At 39.5% G+C, this 27,908-nt stretch overlaps 2 protein-coding genes across 16 annotated transcripts; one reads left to right on the forward strand and one right to left on the reverse strand.

Annotated features, from left to right (window-relative positions):
* Window positions 1–81: 81 nt before the first annotated feature.
* Window positions 82–5,751, reverse strand: ABRAXAS1 (abraxas 1, BRCA1 A complex subunit). Of its 6 annotated transcripts, none has more exons than XM_041480131.1 (9): window positions 5,638–5,751; window positions 5,050–5,140; window positions 4,116–4,152; window positions 3,605–3,654; window positions 2,758–2,951; window positions 2,062–2,181; window positions 1,662–1,746; window positions 1,067–1,175; window positions 82–919 (listed from the first exon to the last, which is right to left on the reverse strand). In XM_041480131.1, the coding sequence occupies exons 2-9, from the start codon at window positions 5,074–5,076 to the stop codon at window positions 492–494; spliced, it is 1,050 nt and encodes a 349-aa protein (XP_041336065.1). In that variant the 5' UTR covers window positions 5,077–5,140; window positions 5,638–5,751; the 3' UTR covers window positions 82–491. The 6 variants fall into 6 exon arrangements, with proteins under 6 accessions (XP_041336065.1, XP_041336047.1, XP_041336056.1 ...); XM_041480113.1 differs by having other exon boundaries at window positions 3,605–3,671; window positions 5,638–5,745; XM_041480122.1 differs by lacking the exon at window positions 5,050–5,140 and having other exon boundaries at window positions 5,638–5,741.
* A 794-nt stretch (window positions 5,752–6,545) lies between these two features.
* LOC121360414 (glycerol-3-phosphate acyltransferase 3-like) lies at window positions 6,546–27,774 on the forward strand. 10 transcript variants are annotated; one of them, XM_041480282.1, is made up of 13 exons: window positions 6,546–6,736; window positions 6,975–7,153; window positions 20,461–20,533; window positions 22,062–22,332; window positions 22,719–22,793; window positions 23,093–23,182; window positions 23,509–23,602; window positions 23,891–24,006; window positions 24,744–24,799; window positions 25,146–25,231; window positions 25,875–26,003; window positions 26,404–26,483; window positions 26,917–27,774. In XM_041480282.1, exons 3-13 carry the CDS (start codon window positions 20,506–20,508, stop codon window positions 27,029–27,031), a joined length of 1,140 nt encoding a protein of 379 aa, XP_041336216.1. In that variant the 5' UTR covers window positions 6,546–6,736; window positions 6,975–7,153; window positions 20,461–20,505; the 3' UTR covers window positions 27,032–27,774. The 10 variants fall into 10 exon arrangements, with proteins under 10 accessions (XP_041336216.1, XP_041336224.1, XP_041336239.1 ...); XM_041480290.1 differs by lacking the exon at window positions 20,461–20,533; XM_041480276.1 differs by lacking the exons at window positions 6,546–6,736; window positions 6,975–7,153 and adding an exon at window positions 13,212–13,501 and having other exon boundaries at window positions 25,875–26,017.
* Window positions 27,775–27,908: the final 134 nt, after the last annotated feature.

Raw genomic sequence — 27,908 nt, forward strand, 5'->3', positions numbered from 1 at the left:
GCTCACTGGTCTTGCTAAAGCTCAGGTGGCTGTTTTTCTCCTTGCTGGGTTGTAAGATGTGGTGAGGTAAACAAGCACTGGTTTCCTGAGGATAAATTAATATATTTAAACTGTGGCAGTTCACGTAGACAGCTAATTCTGTAATGTGTTCATTTGGTGCTCCCTGTGTCAGGAGGGTAGCACTGTTTCTTCACCAGCAGCTTGAAGCTGTCTCACTTTGAGGCAGTATGTGACATGCTTATCTGACTGATAGCATCCTGTAGCATAGGCTTTGAACCCTGAGAGAGAGAAGACAGATGCAACTCTGGAAGGCAAAGTGAGAGAATGTCATCTTGGATTTATCTTTATGCTGAACAGGATTCGTGCACTGAAAAAAAAAAAAAAATCCAACCTGCAAAAATGCCCTGTTCCATACATCCTTGCAGTGCTAGAGATTGATACATCACTGGAATACACCAACAGTAACTTTTGGTGTGAAGTCATCTGACAGATCAGAAAGTAGGAGAATGTGGGTATTCCTTTGCATCTCTGCTTTTTTCAAACACATCCTCATCTGTTTCAGTGCTACTCAGTGTAAGCTTCCTTTCCTGGTCACTGTCCTCTTGGTTTTGAGGTGGTTCTTGGTGAAGCTGCAATGATCTGGACTTCTTGAATGACTTTGAAACTGCTGTGGTCCCCCTGACCTTACGCTTGTTTAGATGCCTTGTTTCACCTTCAGTGAAGTCTCTTTCCTCTACCATGAGAGTCAGTTTGTCCATGACATTAATATGATGGTCTGTGTTACAGCAGTTCTTGGATATCTGTTGGCCTTTGAGGGAAACAATGCATGTCTGAAGTCTGGAATTGGGGAAAAATGTTTGTAGTGCCTGGCAAAGGAGAACATTCTCCTTTGGCTCTGCTGGGTGGTTTTTATCTTCTCCTGGGGAAAAAAAAAATCAAAGTCAGAGTTGCAGAACCTCTTGCACCACTGCTGTTTTGGCTACCTCAGGTTCAGAAGTGTTTTCTGCTTCTGCCACTTGAGTCAACTTTGGAAGGGCAAGGCTTGCATCACATTTGGTTAATTTACCTGGACAGTTTTGTTGCTTTTTCCTCTTTATTTCTTCTTTTAATTGGCTCACCTCTGCTAAGAGTTTCTCCACAGATCGTTCACTGACGTCTACTGTAATGCATATTTTCTGCAAGAAGAGCATGTTGATCAGACTAACAGTATTCACAGTAGCTGACTTTAAAATTGTTGAAAAATCCTTGAAGTTACTCATGGTTAAGGTGGACACAGAGTAGTAAAAAGCTTAAGTAATAATTTGGGGGTGGATTTGTCAGATAACTTAAACTTTGTGTTGAGCAAGGTGCAAGATGTTTTATTTGATCCCATCTAGGCAAAGGAGATCTAACAAACTACAGATACTACTCCTTCAAAATAATCCTCTTGTGAGAATTTATTCATGGACTTGAAGATTAAACATTGTACTTTAATCAAATGGGAACTTAAATCCAGAGCTTTGAGAATGTAGTGTGCAGCACAGTAAATAGAATTTGCTGACCTTTCAGTTTGTCTATGTTTCGGACATGGCTTTTTTTTCTCGTGCAGTGCAAAATGTTGTAGCCCTTGGCTGCCTTGGTTTTGTAGAACTGATGAAGGTAGGCAGGCCTGCCTGGCTTACCTTCAGTTCTTCCTGCAAGGTGGCGTACATCTCATTTATCTTATGAACCTCTTGTAGGGACCCATCTTCATGGAAGAATTCTGTCCTGTCACCAGGAGTAGAATAGCATAATTGCAAGCTAGTGACCCCAGTGCTTACTTAGTAGGAGATTTAGTGAGTAAAGCATTTTGAGCTTCAATGCCAGATGCCTGTGCTGAGACAGACAGCTCCTGGCAAAATATGGGACTGAATTAATTTCCTTGTATGCTGGAATGGTAAGTAATTGTAGAAAACAGGTCAACAAGTGAAACAAGGTATAGCTGTAACATTTCCAAAAGCACTTAAATGCTTTTATAGAAAAGTAAGTGTAGTTATGGTAGTGGGAAGCTACAGCTGCCAGTACATACAACATGTATTGTACCTGTGTTGTCTCATGGCTCTCACAAAACCAGAAGATACACAGGAACCGGACACTGTTCTGTAACCTTGCTGTTCTGCCATGCCCAAGTTGGTAACCACCAAAGGGACTTTCTGGAAAAGTCTTAAAATGCATAAGTATGAAAACATGATCTATTAATATCCACAGATGTTTCAATGAAAGTTAAATGTTTTTGGTCATTCAGGATCCGATGAGAGGGTTACAGTATGGTTAATCTTTGCTAAATGTATTACATCATGTACAGATGAGGCTAAACGCAAACTCCAAGAGCAACCAGAAGCTGAGCAATGCCCATAATTTCCCCTTTCTGACTACAACACACATTAATGCAACATTTGCTTGCTAAGCCTAGCCTGCAAGCAGAATTTCTCTGAAGATAAAGTTGACACCAATTTAAATATTTTGATGAACACCATGTAGGGTTGAGGTCCTGTACACAAAACAATTTGATCAGGTGTAGCTTATGTGTGTAAATAAACTGACAGCATCTGCTTGGTGATGCTGGCACTATAGATAAAAAGGGCAATCCCACAGGGTAAGCCTTCAACTGGGCTGTGGCAACATAAGGAATAATCTTATTAAAAGTTTAAGTTTCAAAGGTAAAATACACAGTGTTACTGATTCAGTTGCAACAAAGTAGAGAAACTTTCAAGTTTTAGCACATACTGTAGACATTACCCTTCCTGAGGCCGGTGTAGAGCATGTTCCAATCTGTAAGTAGAACAGCTTTCTGTCATCACACTAGAGGTTAAAAGGAGGAATACAAGCCCCTGATTTGATAGGTGTGACTGCAGGTTTTTATGAAGAACTGTTTCCCGGAATGTCATGGTCTGGTCTGTGTTACGTCTGAATTTGTACCATCCTATTACACTCTGCAGGCAGAAGAAAATTCACAGTTACTGTTGAATCATGATGTCCCTGTGTGTCACTGAAGCAAGTTTCCTCCAGTGCAAAGTCATGTCTGAATTGTTTGCTAGTAGGTGCATAGTCAAGCAGTTAGTTAACTTAAAACCTTTAAAACTTCTAAGCCTAATTCCCATCTTCTTTACTTCAAAACCATGTGTTGAATTGGTTTGTTTCTTAGCCTGTGTTCAAGCTCAAACTGCAAGCTTTTTTTCTGTTTTGTTGTTTCTTTCCAGCTTTTACTTTCCCCTTGTAAAACTTTGTCTGTGGAAAAAAGTGTAGGTTTTTTTGATGTAGTGGTCCTTAACCACTTGTGAGCTGACCTCACTGATCTTAAGGAGGAAATCGGTGCAATTCCTTTGGGATCCTTGAAGTGTTCACTTGAGAAATTAATAATTCAAAATAAAGTTGTGACACATACGTAGGCAAATCCTAGTAAAAGATAAGCTAAACTGTTTTTTTTTGTGGAGGAAAAGGATGTAATTGCCTTGACCAGCAGCATGAGGGACTATAAAAGGTTTAAAATGAGAAAAGAAAAAACCTTGATGCAAGAGAACAGCCAGAAAAGCCTCCAAAATTTGAGTGGGCTCCTCAGTATGGTTTAGATTTAATAATAAAATACCTTCTTACAGCCTGATAGTATTTTCTTCAGGGCAAGTTCATTCAGTTCTCCTGCAGAATTATAAAAGCTATAAGAAAATTAGGACAATTAGAGGGGGAAAAATTAAACTGCAAAAATAACTCTAGCATGCTGAGAATCATCTTGCTTTTTAAAAAAAATTAAATTAATACTATTAAGGGTGAGGGGTTAGAATGTATGGAATGCTTTTTTTCAGTGTGTTGACATTGTTCTGTAGTTTATATGGTATCATAGGTCACCAGAAGGTGAAGTATGCCTTATCTCTGTCTCTTTATGTATAGACAAACATTAAAAAAAAAAAGAAAAAAAAAAAAGACATAAAGAACAAAATAGGAATAGCATAAGGCATTTGGCATCTGTAATTCCAAGAAGTTGATACAGCTGCTACAGTTACAGCTGGGTGATTTTCTTAGGCAATGTAAGTTTAACACTTGAAGAGTTCAGGTTAGTGTTAATTTTAACTTTTCAATATCTGTTTCCTTGAGATTCTTACCTGAACAACTGGTAGCATGGAATATGCTTCTGTATGTCTGGAAAGAGAAAGTAACATTACTCTGGGTTCATCAGCGGAAGATGTATATTCTGCTGTATGCTATGATCAGCATGAAACTGATGGAAAGACCAAGAAATAATTTTATATAATTTCCTGAAATTGAATGCATTAGCATAAAATTAAATAAGGTGAAGAAAGGAAATATTTTTAAAATATGTTCTAATTAATTTTGTCAAATGTAAAGAGAACCACTTATATAAACTATTTTTGTATACTTTTCTACTATGTCAACTGAAAACTCAAGCTGGGTACTTTATATTTTCTCCTTTCTGCTGAGTGAAGGAGAAATATGTAGTATGAAGGATTTTACTTGAAAACTCAGGGACTGCTGTTCGTGAATTATTCAAGGCACATCCACTCCAATCACATCAAGATGATAAAAAATACATCTGGCATCTGCTTAGTGAAATTATTAAAGAGCTTGCAGCCTTCACACACATAATTTTATAAGCTCCAAATGAGGTAATAGATGCTAATACATTACAGTTCACATCACTGATAGACAAAGCTTTTCCAGGGCAACTGTAGTCCAGGAGAGTTTGTGATGTAGCCAAGACAAGGGTCTAAACTCTAGGTTATGTTTAATGTAACATGATATTTGACAGAGAGTAGGCATCCAAGGAAACAGAAACTGTTATTTCTTTTAAATTACTGTGTTTTCTGCAGTAAAATTGTAATCTTTTTAGCAGTTAAACACAGTTACAAAATAACCCTTCCATATGTTTTCGGTTGTTTGGGTTTTTTTTTTTATCAGCAAAGCATGTAGGATCTTGGAGCTTTGATCTTGATGACGTAGACTGCTGTCCCTGAAAACTGAAAGCTGTCATTTACTGCCCAAAACCAAGCAGGCTATGAAAAATGTGGACACACTAACCGATTGTATAAACAACTTCAACATCATCCATTTGTGAATCTGTAATGCTGTTCTTGGCTTCACCTTTCACATCTCCAAGGAGAAAACCTTCCTTTAGAGGGGAGAGGGAGAAAAAAAAAAAAATCACATTAACAGTAGCACTGAACAGACACTCTTGCTCTTGGTGCTGGTGCGGCCTCACCCCGTCCTGTGTGCAGTTTTGGGTGCCACAATGTAAAAAAAATACAAAGGGGTTCTCACTCATTTTTCAATACTAGCCCGCAGTTAGGAAGAAATCCTCAGCGAGGCAGTGCTGTGTCTTGGTCGGTTTGCGGTGGCTCCCGTGTTCATTGAGCCCGAGCAGTCAGCGGCCGTGCCGTGCTGCCCGCCGAGGCTGGGCCCGGGCGGCGCTGCGCTCGGCCCGGGGCGGACGTGGCGCTGCAGCCACCACTCGCCCCGTTCGGACACGGAACACCCACGTTTTTCCGCCGCTCGCACACAAAAAGACGGCCGGGCGGGGGAGGCCCAGCGGCAGCGCGGCCGCGGCGGAGGCGGCCCGCCCCTCCCTCCCCTCCCACCGACCAGGAACGGCCCTCTCCCGGCACCCACCGTGTCCGAGTCGGTGCTGAGGTGCTGGAAGGCGAGGGCGCCGAACACGAAGCCCGAGAGCAGGGCCGAGGTGCTCTCGCCCTCCATGCCAGTAATGGCGGGACGGGCCGCGGGCGGGCGGGAGCCCCCAGCGGCCGCCGGCGGCAGCGCCGCGCCCGCCTTTCACATCTCCAAGGAGAAAACCTTCCTTTAGAGGGGAGAGGGAGAAAAAAAAAAAAATCACATTAACAGTAGCACTGAACAGACACTCTTGCTCTTGGTGCTGGTGCGGCCTCACCCCGTCCTGTGTGCAGTTTTGGGTGCCACAATGTAAAAAAAATACAAAGCTATTAGAAAGTGTCCAAAGGAGGGCTGCAAAGATAGTGGAGCGTCCAGAGGGGAAGGCACAGCAGGAGTGGCTGAGGCCACGCAGTCTGTTCAGCCTGGAGGAGAGTGGGGGGAGACCTCATGGCATTCTACAGCTGCCTCAGGAGGAGAAGTGGAGCTTCAGACACTGATCTCTTCCCTGTGCCCACCGTGAGGGAAGAGACAGAACTCCCTGTATGAAGCTGAGATGGGGGAGGTTTAGGTTGGATATCAGAAAAAGGCTTTTCCCCTAGAAGGTGTCTGAGCAGTGGAACAGGCTCCCCAGGGAAATGATCACAGTACCGAAGCCTGGCAGAGTTCAAGCAGCATTTGGACAGCACTCCCACTCCCACCAGGCATGTGGTGGGATTCTTGGAGTATCCTGTGTGGGGCCAAAAGTTGGACTACATGATCCTTGTAGCATATTTTATCATTATTTTCTCTAATACTAAGTGTGAGTGCTGTCTTCAGGAGAGGAAAAAGGCTGTCAAAACGAACTATATATATATATATATATATATATATATATAATTAGCGCCGCGCCCGGGCCCGGCCCGCCGCATCCCGGCCCGCAGGGAGCGCGGCTCCGCGGCGGGGCCCGGGATCTCTTCTCAGCTGCAAAACGCGGAGTTTGGAAAAATGTTCTCAAGAGAAGATGTTCTCTGATGTTTGATCTTTGTCCGCTTTCAAGCCTAGTCAACAAGAAGGGAGATTTAATACCAAGGCTGTGCCTTTCGAAACAGGACACACAGCTGTATGTCTATGCACTGCGGTCTTTGAGAATGTGGGGAGAATCTTCTGAGTTAATGACCTAACAAAATGTGATAAGGAGGCAATAAAATGATAATACTAAATAATCATCTGACAGCAGTAACTTGTACCACTTCTTCCTCAGATGTAGACTGTTTGGACAATGTGTGTTTTGTATTTTTTGAGTTGTCACATTTTACTTATTTTTAATACTTGTACTAACATTTTTTTCCCCATTATAGCAAGTGTTCCTGACATATCAGCCAGAAGAAAGTCCTAGAAAACAATTTCAGGAAGAAAGAGTAACAAGTGACAGCATTCTTTGAAATGTGATCAGAGATCTGGTCTAAAGGCCACAGGGGGTTTACTCCTTTACTTCAGGAGAGGAAGTGTTTGATTTCATCACTCATCAGGACTATAGGTAAGCACAATCTTAGCTGTAGATGTTAATTTCCTGACTCTTGAAATAGGATGTATGGACCTGTGGTCTTTTGAGTGGTATTTCCATGCTTTTTAGATCTCACAGATATTTTTTTAGGTTCATGTAAATAATATAAAATTAATATTTTCAGTGCAGTTTCTTTTTCCTTTTTTTTTTCCTTTTTTTTTTTTTTTTGCAAGATTTAGAAGGAGTTCTGGCATATTTATATTTAAATAAAATTATTTAAGTATTATTTGAAATATATGTGACTAATGCTAGTATTTAGAAGGGAAAACTGTTGTGATTCTTAACTATTGTTACAGTAGAGAAAGGGACCAGATAGGACTTTCATTTCTCAACACATTCATAAATGATCTAAATCTCTGAAAAAGCAGATGACAAGCCTTGGATAGTACAGAATGATGGGCAAGGTTGATGGGGAAGAGCTAGCATGCATTTCTTGTAATGCAGACCATGTGGTATTAAACAAATGGGTCACAAGTACAACACATCTAAAGGGATATATTACAACAAATGATTCCATTATGGACCATGTTGCTGTGGTAGAGGCAACAAGAACAGATGATATGATAATCTTCTATAGCTGTTTGGAGAGAAAACTTTGAAAGTGGACACAAAATGCTCACTCAGTTCAGGAATTCTCCCAAAGGACCCTGTGTTGTGCTTGCAGTCATTCCTAAGCCAGAGCGGGGAGAAAATTGTATGCATTTAATCAATGCAATAAGTGTTAGGCATTGACAATTAATTTATTGCATTCAGTGTCCATGATACACAAACCACATAAAAGATTTATATATGGACAATATATGAGATGGGTATTGACAGCCATGCAATGCCTACACATCTGTGGGTATTTATACATTGCTGAGCAAACAAATATAATCAGAACAGTAGTGGATTTCCCTGTTTTGAGATACAAAGACTCAAGCCTGTTGTAAGTCACAGGATACAATAAATGACTTTCTGTAATTGTTGAATTTATCTTGCATGGAAAAAATAATGCTTCTGAAGTCAGAGCTAAATGTGTTAAAATCATCCTAATGAGTGATACAGTAGTTAAAGATACTTCTTCAGTGTTTTCATAATTTGTCTGTTGATGGCCAAAGATAAAGCATAACTAGCACAATCTTACTGTGGTCAGATATAAACATGCTCCTGTTTGGTGGCATAGATGGAATCTATAGAGACCTCAAGAGTAGCAGACATAGCTCAGTTAGAGTGAGAATGCAGAGGAGCACATATTTGCACTTCAGTGCATGAAGACAGTGTGTTTTCCATTAATAAATATTGCACCTGACACTGCTTACTATGCAATAGGTGACCTCTAAGGTTATTCTGGCCTTTTTGAGAATTTTCCACATGTAAAGCATGAACCTCAGTCTTGATAAATATCAAAGCAAAACTACCAGAGATTATTTCACCCTTGAGTAGCAATCAGGTAAGGAGTTTGAAAAATGCGGGGTTGAAACATTGAGAAGACATAAGCAAAACTAATAAAGCCTTTTTGTTGTTTTTATAGCTGGTTAAAGTTCAGTTGAAAAAAGGGATGTTCTTAGTAGTTTTCATTCTGAGTACACTCAGCAGAATTACTGGGGTGTAGAATGTTTTGATCAGTCCCGTTTGAACACTTTCTTATTGTGAAAAACATGATTCTGATATCCTTGGATGTTAGGTGATGCTGGTGAATCAGCCCAGGTTTGCTGTCTGACTCTGTGTCATTGACTTACAAGGATTTTCTAAATAGATCAATCTGCTTTGTAGCATGGCAGAACTCACAGAGAAATACCAGGGAGCCCTACAACTGGTGTCAGAAGAATAATTTTAGCAATAATACCATCTTCCCGTGCCTAATGGCAATGTCAGGATGTACTTCTGTATACTGGCTGCAAGCAGATTTGGACAATGTTGCTACTCCAAATAGGTAAAAATTATACCCTGTATATTTCCTAAAAAAAAAAAGGATCAAGTGATAGAAGGTTGACCTTGATTGACAGTCATGATCATTGTCATTTGCCTCAGGTAGAAATACCTCTTTGTTAATCCTTAGGGAGTGTGTTATTTCAGCATCTGAAGCACCACCTGGCTGAAACTGATGTGCTAGTGCTGCTTTGGAGCAGTATCTGCTGGGGACATATGATGTTTGGGTGGTCTGATAAAAAAGACCTTACAAGAAAGGCAGGCTACAAACTCTCACAATATCCCTTTGGAGTCACTGGAATTGTTAGTATTGGACAGGAAGAAAGCATACCTGTAAAGAGTGGTTGCCAAAATTTCTGTGACTGTGTGATTCCTTCTTTTTGAAGACCGTGGCAAGTGTTATTTCCAGGCTGTGTTCCCCTTGTGTATCAGAGGGAAGGCAAAACCATAGTAGCACTCATTGAAAGCTTTCACTTCCCACTGCAGTTTTTAATTTGTTCACAGTGTATTTGAACCTGCTTAAAAGCTGACTGCTGTGGAGGAAAGGGCCATTTATACCCGATTTAACTCTTCCATGTGAGACACTACAAATAGACACAAGTCAGTGCTGTGTTTGCTTCTTCTTGCACTGGAAAATTAAATGGGTCGTAATTCCAGTTCCCTCCGACAAATGGCAGTTAGGCAATAGGCAATATTTTGCAATATGAAATTAGTAGAATGACCTCAAGGGATCTAGAACCTGGAGTAGGCAGCTGATGCCCATTCCATCTCCTTGTCATTTCCCTAGGAGACCAGGAATTGTTTCAAATGAATTTGTTATGCATGTAGGTGTCAGTTTGAGATTCATTAAATTAAAGGGATCTTTGCTCTTGGATTCCTCCTATGTCACCCACATTGCTTTTTTCTAAGTTGGGTTCCATTCTTCCAAATGGATAGAGAGTTTTGCATGTTTTCTGGTTGCTTTTCCTAACATGTGGGGCACTTCATCATAAAAAAGCACTTGTGTTTATTTGGTATAAATTCCTGTTATTTACTGAACCTTACAAATGAGTGCTACATTCTGTTGCTGCATGTTTATTTGCATTATTTGCAATACTTTCCCTCTTCTGGATAAAGCCTCTCACACAGCTTCTAAACAGATGTGATTGCAGTAGGCTGGCTCTGGCTAAGAGGGACAGAAGAATGACATACATAATCTGTTTAGTCAGTGGATGGCAGAACTAATTCTGAAAGAAAATATTTTGCTGAGAAAATTTATGTAGTCACATTACAAACTGTAGTTATTCAGTTTAGTGTTGGATGCATATCTATTCATATTGGAATTTGACAAAAATGACATTTCATGGATCTTCTGAAATAATGATAATATCATAATAAATTATTATGATGGGGTGCAAAAAGCTATGCCAAATTTCTGACCAAAAACAGGAAGCTATGTTATGAATTGCCTGAAGAAATAAAGAATTTCCTTTCCACTTCACATCACGAGCAAAGTCATTACCTTAATTCAGAGCAGAGATAAAATTCAAATCCATATTCACTTCTATAGCAGTCTCTAGTTTTTTGGAGTTAAGACCATCATGTCTCAGTTGTTTTTATGCTTATGGTCTCAAGAGCAGAAGGATGCTTTAGGAGCTTCAGCAGCCATTTTTGGCAGAAATTTAACAAAATTAAATTCCTTGGTCATGATTGGACAAGTTCCAGTACTCAGGTTTATTCCTTAGTGGCTTTTGGGACAATTTTCCATTGAATTACAATTTTTATTCCCTACTGTTAATAGGCAGACATGCAGAATCTTCTTGATTTTGGTGTCATTCCCAATTTGGGTGGTTGAGGTGCAGGTTTTTTGTTTGTGTGTTTGCTTCTTTTTCTCTCCAAACCATGTGACATCAATGGTATCAGAGTAGTAAGAGCACTGAAATGGTTTTCATTATTTCAGGAGGTACAAAGTTGATAAAGCAAAGAATAATTGTAAGAGCCTTGGCCATATGGATCTTGTAGTACCTTTGGGCTGGATGGTTTGACCACCTCAATAGAGAGGCTACTAGAAACTCTTCAGTACTTTCTTTATATGGTTTCACAGAATGAAAAACAACTCTACCTTATCCAGGAGAGGAAACTTCTTCCTCCCACCCAGGCTAGGCAAGTCTGTCTTTCCCTCTGTGCTTTTAAGAAATTTTCTGTCTTGTGTGTGCCTAAACTTGCTGCTGAGGCATCCCACCAAGTGAGTCGCCACATCCTCCTGTTCCTTGCAATACTTCATTTTGCCCCCCTTTCCTGCCTCAAATCAGGTCTCAGAAATTACCTCCACCCTCCCGCCCACGGGGTTTTTAGCACCTAGACTCCATGCATACCGATCCCCTGTGCTGAGGCTGATGGCAGCTATTCACAGATGCTGCCAGGTGGATCAACGCCCTCTCCTCCAGCTCTCCACCACAGGCCCCCCTAGGGAATGTGTGCTAGCTGGGCAAGCCACTTGAGGAAGAGACCAGAAAGGAGAATAAGGAATAGTAGCTAAAGAGAAATGGGTGAGCAAAGCTGTTTTACCATGGAGCATTGTTCCTAGAGAAGCCTTTTGGCAGGGCAGGTAAGAAATAGTGGTTAATGGTGTACCTGGCAGCAGCAGGGTGGAGAGTGAGAGGCTTAATGTTGTCAATGAGAGAAAGAGCATTGGGAAGGCAGAAACACTTAAACCAGTGAGGTTTTGTAGGAGATACAGAATGCTCAGAAGGCAACCAGCAAGAGGAGAGAAAGGTGAGGAAGCTAAGTAAGGAAAAGATGCAAAAGAGAAGTTATATTGCTGGAGAAGATTGCAATGTTAATTTGAAAGACCTGAGGGATATCATGCAGCAGAAAATCTGAAGGTACAGAAGCAACTCGACTCACTCTGTGGCACAAGAAGCGTGCCATGGATTCACATGGGCTTGTGAGTGTCAGGAGTCTGTGTACTGGTGCCTGGGTGTGTGGTGTAAATTAGAGGTGGTGCAGCCCCCTCTGACATCTGTGCTTCTCTTACTGCCTGGACAGTGTTGGATGCACATTTTACACAAGGTCTTTGCGGCTGCTTCCATTTATAAGGAATCTTGTTGCTTCACAACACAAACCAAGCAAAGGTACTTGGGGATGGGAATATTTTAAAAGGACAGCCAGGGCTTCAGACAAACATGCCAATGTATTGGCAAAGAGAAGATCTTTTGTGGACCAGCATGTCACTGTCTTGGAAGTTGTACCCTAAATCCTCCTTCCACCAAGGCTGGTAATTTGTTCTGTAGGAAGGTTGTAAATGAGTAGCTGGTGGTCTTCCATGAAGTTCTAGAGTTATTCACCTTTACATCATCTCTGATGCAAGTGAAAAGGCAGGAGAAGAGTGGCTGAAAGGGGTTGACCTGGGTATTTTCTAAAAAATACTGAATTGAATTATTGAAATTTGATAGGCTAGAAGGAGAAGCAGGATTATCTATTGCATTTCAATTCTGTAGTTGAATGAAGTGTGTAGTGTGAAGATAGATGGCTTGTTACTTCACTACAGTGTATTTTGTAACCCTGTAATACAGGTTTTTTTGGCGAATTTCTGATAGAGATAGAGTGGAGGGAGCAGGCTTATTGTCTTGTCAGTCCTTATCTGCTGAAATTTGCATCTTCATTTCAAATGTGTTATTAAAAATAAAATAAAATAGAAAAAGCCTGACTTGAACCTCAAGCTTCTCTTTCATTCATTTGTTCAAATACCAAAACAAGGCAGTTATCTCATATGAAATAGAAAATCTCAGTGATTAAGTCACAGATTTGTGCAAAACATCAGTTGGAGAAATGCTTCATGTGTGTTAATAAGAGAAGATTTTAGGTAGTCTGAAAAACACACCCACCTAGTTCTGTATTGTAATTTATTGGCAGGACACCTTGTGACAACCAGTTGTCACACTGACAAGGTTCCTTATTGGCAGCATCTAATTATCTAACATATATTATTACTTATCATGTTTTTTCTTTCTTCTCCCCTGGTGAGCAGGGAGCTTATCAATTACAAGGAAGTAGGTGGAGTTAGGGCGGGACAAAGGGTAGAAATTACTTTATCGTTGAGAGTATCAGTAGTGTCAGTCTTCAGTGAGCAACAGCCTTCTCCTAGAGACAGCTTTGGCTCTTAGAATGTAAAATTTTTCTTTGCCTCTGTCTCTTGAAGCTTGCTAGATTCTCCACTACAGATGAACATATATTCTCAGAAAGGCAGCTGGTTGGCATTTTGGAGGGGAAAACATGGAAGAAAATAGAGAAGGTCATGGCCTTGCAGAAGGCAAGATTTTGTCTATCTGGATTATTTTATTTGTGGCATTAATTTTGTTGCCTTCGATATTTCGAGTGTCACTGGGGATTTCTCATTTCTATGTGAAAATTGTAATTAAAATGTTAGAGGTAAGTTGAGAAGTGGGTTCAAAAGGTATGTTTGCTACAGGTTGTGTTTAATAAAAAAATAAAAATCTGTACATTTGATAGAAATCCGTAAAAGTCAGCAGAAAACAAAATCCATTAACTTGTATGTGTTATTTGCAGCTTTATTTTATAAGATAATCTTTTGAGGGGTGTCTTTAATGATACCTAGTTATGTGCTGGCTTATCATCTGCTACTGGTTTGAGGTTTTTTGGGGTTAAAATAGAGATTCCATGGTATTTTCTTCTAGTTTATGCTTGTTAGAATGCTTAATGCAAGTAGAATACTCATGACAAGTCAAGTATAAAGAAAAAGATCTGTTAGTTTGTGGGAGTTGCTAAGTAATAAAAATGTGTATTTTAGATGTATATAAGTTTCAGTCGTTTTATTTGGATTGTTTTAATTGCATGGAATTAATATTCCAGGTAAGAACACTGATTCTGTGTGTTTGCTTCACCCAGTTATAAATCTGGGGGATTCACAAGCTCTGCTGTACAAGACTTAAAGGAATCTGTGTGCAACCTTCTAAAAGTATAATTTTTCTAGTGATAAACAGATAATGGCTATGATTCTGATCCTGCTTCTATCAATAAAAGGTTTCTGGGGCTTTTTATAAGCCAGAATCCCATTTAATTTTTCAAGTTTGGCTTTTGATATCCATTATTAGCCAGAAGTAGATGCTGTAAATTCATCATATTGAACAGTAAAGCATTTCCATTTTCCAGTAGATTGACTTTGTGCTTCTGGCATAAACCCGCTTTCTGTAAATATACTTTCTACTTGTGGCAGAAAACTTGTTACTATTATTGTTGCTATTATTATTAAGCCCTTGGAGTAATCTGTTTTGAAGTAGAACATGTTTGTAACTGTGTGATACAGTTAATATCATGACCATCTTACCTTGCCAATTCTGTCTTTTATCCTTCTTATGTTCTTTTCTGTTTGTTGTTGTTTGTTTGTTTGTTTTAATACTGATTAGGAGCTCTTGGGCAGTATCTGTCTTCAGCTGTATGAACATCATTTAGCATAGTGCAGATGACTGCAAAATTTAGGGGTTACTTATTTTTTTCAGATACTGATATCAGCAGGCAATGACTGCCTGCGGTGGCTGTATGTAATATTGGCCTTTATACGTGAAATATTTTTAATCAGACAGTGGTATGCTAATTAAATTCTTATTCATACCCTAATTAAGAGCTAGTGTCATATCAAACCTGTCTTTAGACAACTTTGCTGCTGCAGTTGGTGGGCATCAAAATAATTTCTGGAGGATTTTTCCCTGTGCATTTCACAACTCCAAAAGACATTTGACCCACTCAGGGTGAGTTTTGTGTAAGAAGGCACTTCTCTTTGGTAAAGCACTTGAAGTATTTTTCTCTCCACAGTTTTTGTAACAGGTTATGAGTGTCATAATTCCATGCTCACAATGTAGAGGATCATGTACTGAAAAATAAATAAGTTAATTGTTATATGATCAGCTATAGCCTTTTGTGTCTAGTTCCCCGTTGCCACAGCAGCTAATAACAGGAACAGCACAACTCCATGCACTGCTATTTAGGCTGGCTTATTTTGTTCTTTTGTTCAAAGTTGTCCCCTAATTGTCCTGTGGGCAAAAAAGGAGTTTCCGCTGTTTTCATCTTACAATTAATTCGAATGGTTTTCTTTGAAGTGTTGTCAAATGCTTCTCATTGTGCCACAAAAGTAGTTAAGAGCTATCTTGGTGGAAAATGGGAGGGAGAAAGAAGGGAGGGGGTGTTAGGTCCCCTTTGCTTGTAATGTGGCCCACTAGGCTCTTTGGAAGAAAGGGTAGGACTGGAAAACCCTGTGTTAAAGCTTGTACATGGAATTGCTGGGCCTGTTCTTGGAGTCCTGGAGCTTTTTCACTAGAATGCAAGCAAAATTGCAGCTTGGGATAAGTCAGCTTTAAAGCAGGTTTATACAACCTGACATTGAAACCCTGGAGAGGTGTTGGCTGGCTTCTAGCTGTGGTGTTGTGTTCCTGCACATCCTGCTAATGGGATAATGCACAGAGACCATCTGTGGTTCCTGTTGTCCTCTGGAATGGTGAAATAGGATGCCTTCCCGGAGAGCTGAGCTGGAAATGCTGAAGATGCTTAGTCATGTATTAGCACACTACTGACTATATTGCAGGAATATCACTGCTCAAGGAAGTGCCAAAAAACTGGGTGATGCTTCAGCAAAAATCCAACCTTGAGCACTGTGGCTGGTCACTCCATTGTGTTTAATTTGACTTAGCCTGTTATGTAGACCAGCAAAATTAATAGAAAACTTCTCATCCAAGGAGTTTCTTTATATCTGTTTCTTACAGCTGAGCAGAGGAAAAGTGTGTTTTATTTTCCTCCATGTTTGGCAACTGGAGAAAAATAGAAGAGTGGAGACTGAAATCAAGGACTTCAAAGTAAAAAAAATGTTTTTTAAAGTTTTGTTTTCAAAGAAAGTGTATCTTTAGACCTTACTTAATTTGCTGGGAGCAAAAAAGGTGTTTCAGAATAAAACTCAAGTTTTCAGATCTATCACTAAGCAATGAGTATTGGTGGCATACAATAAGTCACTTTGATTTCTTGACTTCACTGAAGTGTTACAGCACTGTGAGTGGTGATTGGACTAAATAGGAAAGATGTAATCATGCATGGAAATAATTTTTACCTTCTGCTGCTTTTCCATCAAGGAATCTAGATACTTGTTATTTTAGAAAGAAAATAAATAATTTTATAAAAGCAAGATTCAAAGTTTGAAATTTGGCATGACTGGTTTTGTTTGCAGTTGCTTTTTTTTTTTTTTTTTTTTTTTTTTTTTTTTTTTTGGGACTTTTGGGAAACAAAAAGAGGACATATGGATAACATAATAGCAAAAGATATACGCCAATATAGTAATATACAGTAATATACAGTAATTTCTCAATTGCATATCTATTAGCCCATGATTCCTATTATTATTACCCTTAAATTATCTTTCAAATATTTCTGGAAATTATAAAGGTGAACATGGTTTGGGTTTTGTTAGGGTTATTCTTTCACACATGCTTGTAAACTTTTATTTGTAAATAATGTCTTTTCTCTGAGCTTTGTCCATCCTGGGGTTTGTTGGAGATGAGGATAGTAGCAAAGCTGTTCCAAGAATGTTACTCCAGTGACTGCAAAAGAAAATGCATTTGCTAGGATGAAATCTATGCTCTCAAACCCCTGTGAAGAGTCAAAGGAACGCATTAAACAGCTGCAGCACTATTGGCCAAGAAATGTTCTGGAGTTCTACAAGATCTGAACTTCTGTATGAAGCATTGTTGCTTCTAGAGAAAATCAGCCAGCTAAAAATTGTGAGTAGTTTTTGCATTGAGAGCTCACTTGTACACAGAGGTAGCTCATATGCTGTGAACTCCTACTGGAGTATGGCAGATGTTGCAGACACATCAGTTGGTGAAAAATTTCACTGCTATTCTTTTAAATACATGGTTATCCTTAGCTGGCCTCTCCATCAAAACCAAAACAAATTATACCTGTGCTTTTATCCCAAACAAACCCTTCTTAACCCGTTTCATCAGTCCTCATGGAGCAGCCAGGAGATTTGTGAGTCCTTTTCACAGCCTGAGGGTGGACAGTCACATCTTCTCAAATGCTGAGTGTAACACTCACACCATTTGATATGGGTTCATGTTCGTGATGGACAAGGGGAAATAATGCCATGCAGAAACCGCTGCTGGGTGAAGAGGTCACAAGTGCTTGACCTTAGATAGTGATTTTAGTTGATGCTGAAAACTTACCAACCTTCTCTCTGCCACTGTAGTGGAAGAGTTTACATGGAAGAATTGCTTCAAAGCCTTTGTGACACAGGAGGAAAAGATTGAGAAAAGTTCATGTAATGAGTGATTAGAAAAACCTCTTGTGAGAATACGGGAGAAGAGGTAGTAAAATATGGGAAGAGAGGCAAAACTGAATTATTACTTCATATGCAAAGATGGGGTATTGAGCTATACTTGAAAGGGAAAAGGGAGGAAAAATCCTGCAAGATATGAGATTTCAGGAAATGAATATTCCACATTGTATTTCATGTCATGTCCTATGAAGACAGTAATTAACATAAAGAAGTATTGGGCACCCTCATTTTGTTTAAAATGTAATTACAGGAAGCTCAAACAAATGACCGTTGGACTGTTGGAGTTAAGCTGTCAAGTATTCAGTATTCCAGGTGGGATTTACCGTTGGGTGTTTGGACTTTTTGTGTGCTCATCACTTCAGAAATGGGAGTGAAGGAAAGCACAACATCTTCTTCTCCTTCAGTCAGCAGATGTAGGAATGAAGTTGCTACATTTAATACTTAAATTCTGTGTTAGTTGCAACATCTGTGGGTTTTTTTGTAAGGTATTTAAAACATCCTTTCATTACTGTTTTGCAACAAAGACCAGCGTGACAGCTCTGTCTCAATACTGTGCAATACAAAGGCGATCACAAAGCCTTATTTCATTTTGGAAAACAAATTATACATACAGATGCTACCAAAGGCAGAACACCACAGTAGCCACTGCAGAGTTAGTTAGTCCTGAGTTTAATCCAGAGAGATGGCTTTGACAGGTGTCAATTCAATGGCTGGACTGAAAGCTTAAGACCTGGGTGACTCTACAGCTGTATTCCCTCCTCACTGCTTGTTCTTCAGCCTCCCATGCCAAGCCATGAGTTAGGAGAATTTCATGTTCCCTGATGGTTTGTGGAAATATATTGCCTTTTTTCTTGCTCACATACTCTCCCCAAAGCTTTCCCATGGTAAACCTCAGTTCTTGTAGTAGAAGAGAAAATTGATAACTGCTCCTTAAGCACCTGCTCTGTGCCAGTCCAGACTTTGTAGATGCCTGTCTTAACCCATCTCAGCTAGCTCTTTTCCAAGCTAACGAGCCCTGTGTAACTGTTCAGCCTTTGAAAGCTCTTCCTCACCTTCCTTGGACACTGGTTTTGTAGCCTTGACTATTTAGTTTGTCTGCAACTTTTGCCTCACTCTTTCTCTGTTCTAGGAGGCAAGATTTTATAATTTACTAGTAAGCTTTATAAATTTTTGTGGATTTTGACTTGTCTTGCTCATTTCGATTAGTTAACATATATTTTTGGAGTCAGCTTGGTCAGTGATTGTCACCCTTTTTCTGTCTGGAAATCAAAAGCCAAAATACCTCCTGGAGGTATTCCAGGTCCTTCAGGACAGTATGAGCAAGCTCATTTCTGGCAGTCCTGGCCAGCTGACAGGTGCTTTTTTATGTAGGAGGGCAATGATAGGCAAGATAAGGGTGGTAGAGAGGAGATGGGAAAGCAGACTAAGGCAAAAGGCTTTATTTGTCAGTCTCAAATATTTTATGTTTTATACTTTTTTCTCCCTCATGCTATGCAACTATCCTAAAGGATTTTGGGGAAGGGATGAGGACCAGCAGTATTTTGTGAAGAGTTTAAATTTGCCACGTCTGCCTTACTCTCTTTTGCAACATTCCTGTACCTGTTCTGTATGTTCTTTCATTTCTCAGTGTGTGGGCTGCTGTTTTCATGACATCCCCTGGCTCCACCATTCTGAATGACTCTCCATGTGTTGCAAAAGATTGAAAGATTATGTACTTGTTGACCTTCTCAGGAGAATAATTGGGAAGTATAGACAAGATGATGCTCTGTGGTGCAGGTTTTTTAATTTCTTTTTTGGGGAGGTTGTTTGCTTTATGGTGTTATTAAAGAAGGTTTGTATGGAGCTTAAAATACCACATCAAATGCTGTTCTGCCTTCACTTTTTTCTTTTCTTTTATGAGCCTGGTAAAAAAAAAAATTGTCAGCTAAGGGTAACTAAAATATCCTAGTTATGTCAAGGCAAAGTGTCCATTTTGTTACTGACTTAATTTTGATAGCTACAGAAAGAGCATGCAAAACTTAAAGGTGGCAAAAAGCTGGTTGATGCTCGCACATGACTCATGTTGTAATGTAATGAAGACTATTTGAGATCAGCTTTGTGGTGACTTGTGTGGCTGCACATGTCAGCTAGAGGGAAATACAGTGTTTAGCAAGAGTTTATATGAAGCAGATGGATTATCCTTATCTGTTGTAGATAGGAACCCTTAATAGCAGGTGAAGGCACAAACTGAGTGGGTCACTGAGCCTTTAATAATGAACAGAGCCTACGCTAAAGCGTCCTATGTCCTTTGTTAGGGCAGGTACCTTGACATAAATACAGCCAGATTTTAGTACTCATGAGAGCTACTATTTATACGTCTATGTGTGTATGTATGATGAAAACATTCAAAACTAGGAAAACTTCAAAAATTAGGCATATTTTTATATTTGATTTTGCTAATGGAGAGTTTTGGTTTATGGTGCTCTATACAAGGAGAAGTGGTTTAGCCCAAAAAAATGAATACAGGGAAGGGTTAAAGCTCATTATCACAGCTGCCACCTTCTGAAATACTATTAATATAAAATGTTGCCAGCTCTGTTTGCTGTCAGCAGAGACCACTTGAATGCCCTCAAAATGAGTTAATTTCTTTTATTCTTTAAAATAAATTTTTTAGTTCTATTTTTCTGGCATGTCTCTAATGTCAGTGATACTATTTTGTATAATCCTGTTGCCTGAAGCTAACTGGAGAAGAGAGAGTTTTGGACACGTTGGATCTTATAGAGTCTCATAGGTAGTTCAGTAACTTGTTGGACCCCCAGAAAAAAAACAACTGCCTGTGTCCTGAAAAGAAGTTTGAGCCAAACAATTTTTCCTGGAAATGGCAAAAGGTAGTCTATGTAACAAATGAAACAGGAGGCGTGCAGGGCACCCTTCAGGCTGAATTTGAAAAATGAAAATCCTAGACCTGGCAGGGGTGAAAGAGGCTCAGACAATTCACTTGAGGTAACTGCAGAATGTCTGGAAATGATAAAATGAAAACCGTCAACATCTGCTTTTCTTGTTTTGGGAACAGTGGGCCACCCTGCAGATTGAGGAGGGAGTAAAAAAGCAGAAGGCGATGGCACTTGAAAATTTAATCTCCACTGGTAAGATCTCTGGATGAAGGGGACACAGCACTATTTATCGTGTAAAAAGGCAGCTATTTAACAATCTTACTTAGAAAGGAGTTTGATGAGCAAATATCTGTTGAAGCTATAAACCTACATAAGCATGTTATAAAAAAATATAATCTCTGAGTTTTGTGAATAAAAGGAATTAGAGACTAGTGTGGGTATAGAAAGACATTGCTGATAAGCATTTGGGAAGCATCCCTGTTTTCATAAATAGTTTTTGTTTTCTGGCTCCATCAGGTCTCTCTTTACAGGACTGGGAAAAATTAGTATTCTTTGTGCATGACATGGCTCTGCATAGTTATCTTTTGCTTCTTGTAACTCCTAGCACGCAAAAAATCCAGGCTCTGAAATAAAAGAGTTACAGCATCCCATGGATCACAGATACAATTTGCACTCTTTTCTAGACACGTGGATAAAATCCAAATAATTTTTTCCCTCAACTATTTTTCCTTCCTTCTTTGATCAAAGAGTTAAATTCTCATAGTTATCCTTTTACTTGTAGTGCCATTTTTAATGATTAGTCATGTAGGCTGCTTGGTTTGTCAGCTAATAATTTTCTAGTCTGATGATTTCTTGGGAGTTGAAGGTTTTACTGAAGTGCAGATGGAGGAAAGTTTTGTGATTCTGATCAGGGAGAGGTAGGTTGATCAAGATAAATTAAGTGTATTTTTATAATGTCATCCAATACTCCCCATCTAAAAGAAAAAAAAAAAAAGGGTGGGGGGGGGCAAACAAAAAGGCCAAGTGTTAGCTGGTATGAACCAAGAGAACTTTAGTCTCTGTAACCAGCCAGATAAGAATCTGGTTGCAGAGTGACCTCAGCAGATATCTGAGACTTCCTGCATGGCTGTCCTATGTGGTGTGATTTTACAAATAGCAGAGAAAGAATGTGTTGTCATTCTTCCTGCACAATGTGTCTGTGTAATACTTTGTATGCCTTCGGGGGGAAATCCAGGCACTTTCAAGTTTCTTGGTGGGGAAGTGACTCTTAATGGAGAAGGGATGGGGGGAGATAGAAGGTCCCAAGAAAAAAAAAAAAAAAAAAAAAAAAAAAAGCAGAGGAAGGTGTTTTTTACAGATGGGAAACAATAAAGCTAATCAACAGCAGCAAGAACAATCATACAAACTCTGCCTGAATTTGAGTCAAGGCATCAGTGGGGATCTACTATCTTGGCAGTGTATAGGTGACATTTCTAGGTGTGAGTGCCTATGTTATTTGGTAAACAATAATGAAGTAGGTGTTATGCTCAAGGTTTTATTTGCAGCTTGATTGGAATCCTTTTCTCCTTCCTCAGCAACTTAAGGGCATTATATGGCATAGGATTAGAGAAGTAACTTGTGGAATGAAATGTCAGTACATAAATGAGGTATAGGAATGCCATTATTGTGCTTGAGTAGGAGAAGAGCTGTTTCTAAAAAGCATATGTATTTCTTGATATTCTCTTTGGAATCCATGTTGTTAATTTCACCATGAGGAAGGAAGGCTCATTTCCTCATGCAGGGATCATCCAGAGAGATGAGACTCCCATGGAAAAGGAGGTTGTTGGCTGGTGCCGAGGATGTTTCGGCCTTGCTGATGTCATGTACTTCTCCAAGAAGGGCTGTGAGGCAGTTGCAGAAGATGAAGTCACTCACCGGTTCTCCTCTGAGGAGCTGCTGTCCTGGAATCTCCTCAGCAGAACCAATGCCAACCTGCACCATGTCAGCTGGAAACTGGCTGCTGTGTGGGTCACTGGCATCCTCATTCGGTATTGCCTCCTGCTGCCTTTCCGGTGAGCCAGACAGGGATCATATTTCATGGTACTTTTTACAGAAGTTGTGAAATAATATACTGTTGGCTAGCAATATACTATTGGAGGAAGGAGAACCTGGCATGACCTTTCCAAGAAGCCATCTAAACTCAAATATACCTTAAGAAAAAAAAGTAAATTTCTCACATTCCATATGTTTTATTAGTCATTAATTTGCTTTTAAAATCCAGCAAAACTGGATTAAGGGGTTTGTGTGCTGGTTAGCTAGTATTTTGTTGCTAGTTAGATGCTATTAATGCTGGAAGGAAGCATTGTGAAGTGGATCAAAGAGCCAAATAAGAATGCCTTCTTGCTTACTCCTCCAGTTTTGCTTCTTGCCGGTTAATTAAGATTATTTTACTTTGTAGCATCTGCTTGTCTGTTTTCAGCATTCTGTTGCTGGTGTTGGCCACTACTGTAGTAGGACGGTTTCCAAATGGCAGGTAGGTATTTGCTGAGCGCTCTTTCAATTTCTTCTGTATTTCTTTGAGGATTTGAACTAGTAGTTGGAACACTCTGCTGAGGTCCAGAGGATTGATGTGGACTATCATGGGCTGACTTCTTCACTCATGTATAGAGTGTTGTGAGAGAAAGTTATGGCAATGGCATCTGAAAGCAGACATGCAGTGTGAGCCTTAGTATGGTCTTTGTAGTAACAGCAATGGGGGATAACTCAGAGAGTTTACATTGCATGTGTGACTCCATAGAACTAGAAATGTATCTATGCCTTCATTTCTTTTAGAGTTAAAGGCTGGCTGAGCAACCAGGTCCAGATGATATGTGCCACCTTAGGTGTCCGATGTCTGAGTGGCCTTGTTCATTTCCATAACAGGTGAGTGCTGCCACCTTGCCCTTTATTAGTTTGGAATTTGTTTCTTGGAGTATTTAGCATCTCAAGTTTTGGAGCAGGATTCGTATTCCATTGCTGCCTGGATACTTGGTGATGGTACAACTTGATCCAAAAAGCTGTTTGGATCATCCAGACTCTGTCAGGATGTTCACATGCCCTCCTGTGTTTCCTGCTGTGTATTGGCAGGGTGCGTGTAGATGATGTAGTACTGTCTTCAGACACAGATATTTTTCATTGCTTGCCACCTGATTGGGCTTGTAGTCGAGAGAGTTAACATTAACTAATTGCTTTTATGGCTGTCATTGCAGGGAAAACAAACCACAGGAAGGAGGTATCTGTGTAGCCAACCACACATCTCCATTGGATGTCCTAATCCTGGCCAGTGATGGATGTTATTCCTTGGTATGAACAAGACAGTTGGTAAATATCAGTAATGTTGAGATGCACATAGATGTAGCGTTGGGTAAGAGGATAAACTTCCTCATAGAACAGGTGGGATTTGGCAGCATTCAAACTCATATTCTGAACTGCAAAAAATGAGATGCAGGCAGGTGTGTGCACATTTATGAGTAAGGGGATTGGTATAATTTGTCAATAAGCTTAGAAATTATTGCATCTGTGTTTAGAATTTAATAATTTAAGAGTGTGTGTGTGTGTTTGCTTTGTAACAAAATTCTTTTGGGCTTGCAGGTTGGCCAGGTACATGGAGGGCTTATGGGACTTATTCAAAAATCCTGCATGCAAACCTCTCAGCATGTCTTGTTTGAACGCTCAGAAATGAAAGACCGTCACCTGGTGAGGAAAAAGTAAGGTAGTGAGGTGTTTGCTTCATTGTCTGGTCAGGTGTGGTAATTTGTCATCAGTGTTGACATTTTTTGTCATCAATTGTGGGTTTTTTTGTTGTTGTTGTTGGGTTTTTTTGTTTTGTTTTGGGTTTGTGTTGTTTTTGGTATTTTTTTTTTTTTTTGATTTATGGTGTTTTGATTTTGTCCTTTAATACAGGCCAAAGAGGAGCTCCATGCTTTTGACTTGTAGGAAAGACAGTTGTCTTGGAAAATGACCGATTTTAGTGTCAGTAATCTGCTTAGTGGTGATATTTGTGGTTTTAAGTGATGCAGCAAATGTAGTAAGATAGTGACCTGTCACTTAACTAAATGTGGAGAATCATTAGATACGTGTTAAACTGATGGTGGGAACCTAGAAAGCATAAAAACTAGAAATTTGGAATATATTTCAGTCTAAAGAAAAGTTTGACTGCATTCATAGCTGGAATCTGGGAAGTTATTTTCACATGCTTCAAGTACCACCATTCTCTGGTTAAAATGGAACTTCACGCAGCTTTGTAGAAAATCTACTTTTTAAATTAGCAAGAGACACTGAGATAAAGGCCTGAAACCAGAACATATTCCAGATGAGGCAACTGACTGGGCAAAAGGCAATTGGGCAAGGGCTTTTCTTGTTCTGTGTGAGAGGTAATGAATGTTTAGATTCTTGGACAAAATAAATATGAAGTATACACTGAAATTTTATTTTCTCTCCACAGAATTAGAGAACACATTGCAGATAAGGCCAAGTTACCAATTTTAATTTTCCCAGAAGGTAAGAAGCAACTGTATTGATTTTTTTGTTCTTCTCACTTCTTGCCATTGAGTGCAGTTTATTATATCCAGTGTTTAGAAGTGAGGTGTTTGTTTTTAGTTTGTAGAATTAATTAGCTCTTGTGAGATATTAAAGGTCAGGCTCTAGTATTTTACAACAGTTTTATGACAGTTTATTTGCTTTAGCATATAACAGAATGAAGACATACCAGGCTCTGGGATTATGTTCCAGAACTAAAGCTTACTTTCTCCTTTAACAGCTAAGTCTCCTTAAGACAGTTTAAGATTAATTTCCTGATACTTTTCTCAGAGTGGATTAAGCCCTTCACTATTTTAATTCTGACCAGGCACCTGCATTAACAACACGTCGGTAATGATGTTTAAGAAGGGAAGCTTTGAGGTAGGAGGAACCATCCATCCAGTAGCAATCAAGGTACTGTAACTGCAGTTTTCCCAACATGGAAGGATTGGTTGCAAATGCTTCTCATGTCAGAGAAGTTGCTCATGTGTAGGCCTTGAAAAGGGATATGTTTGGTGTGCAGAAAGTACTGAATAAGCCCTGAGAGACACAAACTTGTGGTTTTAAGCAGTACGGAAAACATAAATTTCTGTCCTGGCTCTTACGTGCTCTGAAGAAAAGAGTATTTTTCTTGGCACTTTCAAGTCTTTCTGAGTAGCTTTAGCCAGGTCATTCTAGATCTGGAAATATTAGTTACTTTTTCTGGCGCTATAAGGTTGTCTGATCTTATGGAAGTTCTTAAAACTGGTGTGAGCATTGTCAAGGAAACCTTTGTAGTCAGCTTATTTGTAGATTACAAGTTTTTATGTTTTGAATAAATCTTTTGCTACAGTTGTGTTGCAGGTCTGTCATAGTTTGACATCATGCATTGCTTGTAAATGTTAACTGTTAGAAACTTGTAATAAATGTTGGAACTCTATTCTGAATTTACTGATGCTTTCAGGAGGTGTGGTTAGATTTGCCCATTATTTAATAAGTTGAATTGTGACTTAGTGGCAAAAAAAAAAAGCAGTTTATGTGATTTAAACCAAGGCAGCTTATTCTTCTTGTATTCCAGTATGACCCTCGCTTTGGAGATGCCTTCTGGAACAGCACAAAGCATTCCATGATGACCTATGCTTTTAATGTGTTAACCAGCTGGGCTATTGTCTGCAATGTGTGGTACCTGCCCCCGATGGTCAAAGAGGTTCTTACACTTTTGTATGTTTTGAAAGTGCTTGAGAAATGTTGTCTGGAAGGTCTGCATTACTACACAAGGTGTTCTGAATCCTTATTGATAACTTAATGGGCAAAGGCCAGGAAGCAACACTACAGTCTTGGATTTATCTAGATTGCATCCCCTGCTCTGGCCAGACCTGGGACTTCAGGCTGTGTGCTTGAGGTTGTCCCAGAAACCAGAGAGCCTCCCACATAGTTCTTTTTGGCACCAAATAGTGGCAAACTAGGATCAGCTAGAACTGCTCACATTTGGCTTGTGGGTCAGGCATAAATCCTACTGCCTGCTGTCTGACAAAACCTATCTTTTTAAGTGAGGCACAGAGAAAATGTCTATGTTGTAAAGCAATTAATTAATATATTTTTTTCAGGAAGAAGAAGATGCTGTTCACTTTGCTAACAGAGTCAAGGCTGTCATCGCTGCTCGAGCAGGAATGTCTGTGCTTCCATGGTAAGAAGCAACACCTCTGGAATTGTTTTTTAAGGGGCTCTGTATTCTGAAATATTAGCATGGAATCCTTTAAAACCTGCTTTGTTTACACCGTAGTCCACCACTCCAGCTGACTGATTCCGAAAGTGTTACTTTATTACTTAAAAAATTACATTAGAATAATTTGAATAATATAGTAGATAGAGAGAAACAGAGCTGACAGTGGATCTAGACAGCAGGCAGTATTCGTGAAAATTAATCACTTGCCTGTTAAATGCTTGGTTAAAAGGAGGGCATTGTGGTGTTGTGAGTCTTGGCAGTATAAATCACTTAGCATTGTCTTACAGATGTCAACATTAAGAGTGGAAACTGCTTTGACTACATAGTCTAAATATAGTAATGTTTTCCTGTCTTGACCCTGAGTTTATGGCTGTTTCTTTTTTCTATCTTTCAGGGATGGGGGACTGAAAAGGAAAAAGGTCAAAGAGTCTTTCAAGGAAGAGCAACAGAAAAAATATTGCCAGATAGTAATAGAAAATGGATCTGTGGGAAACAGAAATGTTTGTTAAATGCTATTTATTTTATCTCATTTTTCCATTACTTATCTCTACCAGAAAATAGAGTAGCTTTATATTAAACCCAACATGTTTTCCTTCTCTCCCCATAAGATATTTTGCACGTGACACAGCAGGAAAACAATAAAGAAATATCCTTATTTAAAGCAAAGTAATATAATTTTATAAATAGGGAAACATAAAATATGCTAATAAAATTCTCCCTGATGATGAGAAGAATCTACAGTAAAATTAATTATGTTCATTAAAGTACGACTTCAAAATATTTGCAATACCTTGAGGACTTAAATGGTTACTTATAATAAATCATGTCTGTACTGCTAGACTCTCTCAGCGACTTAGACTAGCAATACGCCTGTGAGCCACTGTAACCATGTTGCTCTAGAGACAGATCTCCTGATGTCACAAGACATGAAGCATTTCACCAAAGTATGTTTTCTGAACTGCATGTTGGGGAGGAAGTGTTATATGTCAGAGGGAAAAAGCAGATGCTGACTTTCTCCTCCATGTCACAAGACCAGGGATGGCATTGTAGAACATCTGCTATGACAAAGAGCAGAACAGTGTCCAGGGCATCATGTCCCTGATGTCTGGGTGTGTGAAGCTGAGATAAATTAATCACAGCCAAGGACAGTGTCATAGAAAATATCCAGTGTTTTGAAATCATGTTTTGTGGTTTTGTTAGATCCCTTTTTGTGTCTGTATGCATTACACAAATTAAAGAAAGCCTATGATGTGACATCCACTGTCCTCTGCTGCTGTTATTTCTGGATAGCTGCTTGCTTGTTACCGCTGGATGTTGAAGGCTGAGGATTTGGCCTCTGACAAGCCCATCCTCCAGGAACAGAGCAAGTGCACTTAAGGAGTATGC

Source organism: Pyrgilauda ruficollis, unplaced genomic scaffold (assembly GCF_017590135.1).
Source record: "Pyrgilauda ruficollis isolate IOZ18807 unplaced genomic scaffold, ASM1759013v1 scaffold114, whole genome shotgun sequence".
NCBI classification, from domain to species: Eukaryota; Metazoa; Chordata; class Aves; order Passeriformes; family Passeridae; genus Pyrgilauda; species Pyrgilauda ruficollis.

Bases quoted from the DNA above. Each gene is read 5' to 3' on its own strand.
- ABRAXAS1 (XM_041480113.1), bottom strand. From the start codon at position 5,724: ATGGAGGGCGAGAGCACCTCGGCCCTGCTCTCGGGCTTCGTGTTCGGC. The intron at 4,153-5,049 runs GTTAGTGTGTCC...TTCTCTTTCCAG, and splicing joins TGAAGTTGTTTATACAATCG to ACATACAGAAGCATATTCCA. The intron at 1,176-1,661 runs GTAAGCCAGGCA...CTCTTCTTGCAG, and splicing joins CCTTGCAGGAAGAACTGAAG to AAAATATGCATTACAGTAGA.
- LOC121360414 (XM_041480234.1), top strand. From the start codon at position 13,346: ATGGAAGAAAATAGAGAAGGTCATGGCCTTGCAGAAGGCAAGATTTTG. The intron at 20,534-22,061 runs GTAAGATCTCTG...TTCCTCATGCAG, and splicing joins TGAAAATTTAATCTCCACTG to GGATCATCCAGAGAGATGAG. The intron at 22,794-23,092 runs GTAGGTATTTGC...CATTTCTTTTAG, and splicing joins GGACGGTTTCCAAATGGCAG to AGTTAAAGGCTGGCTGAGCA.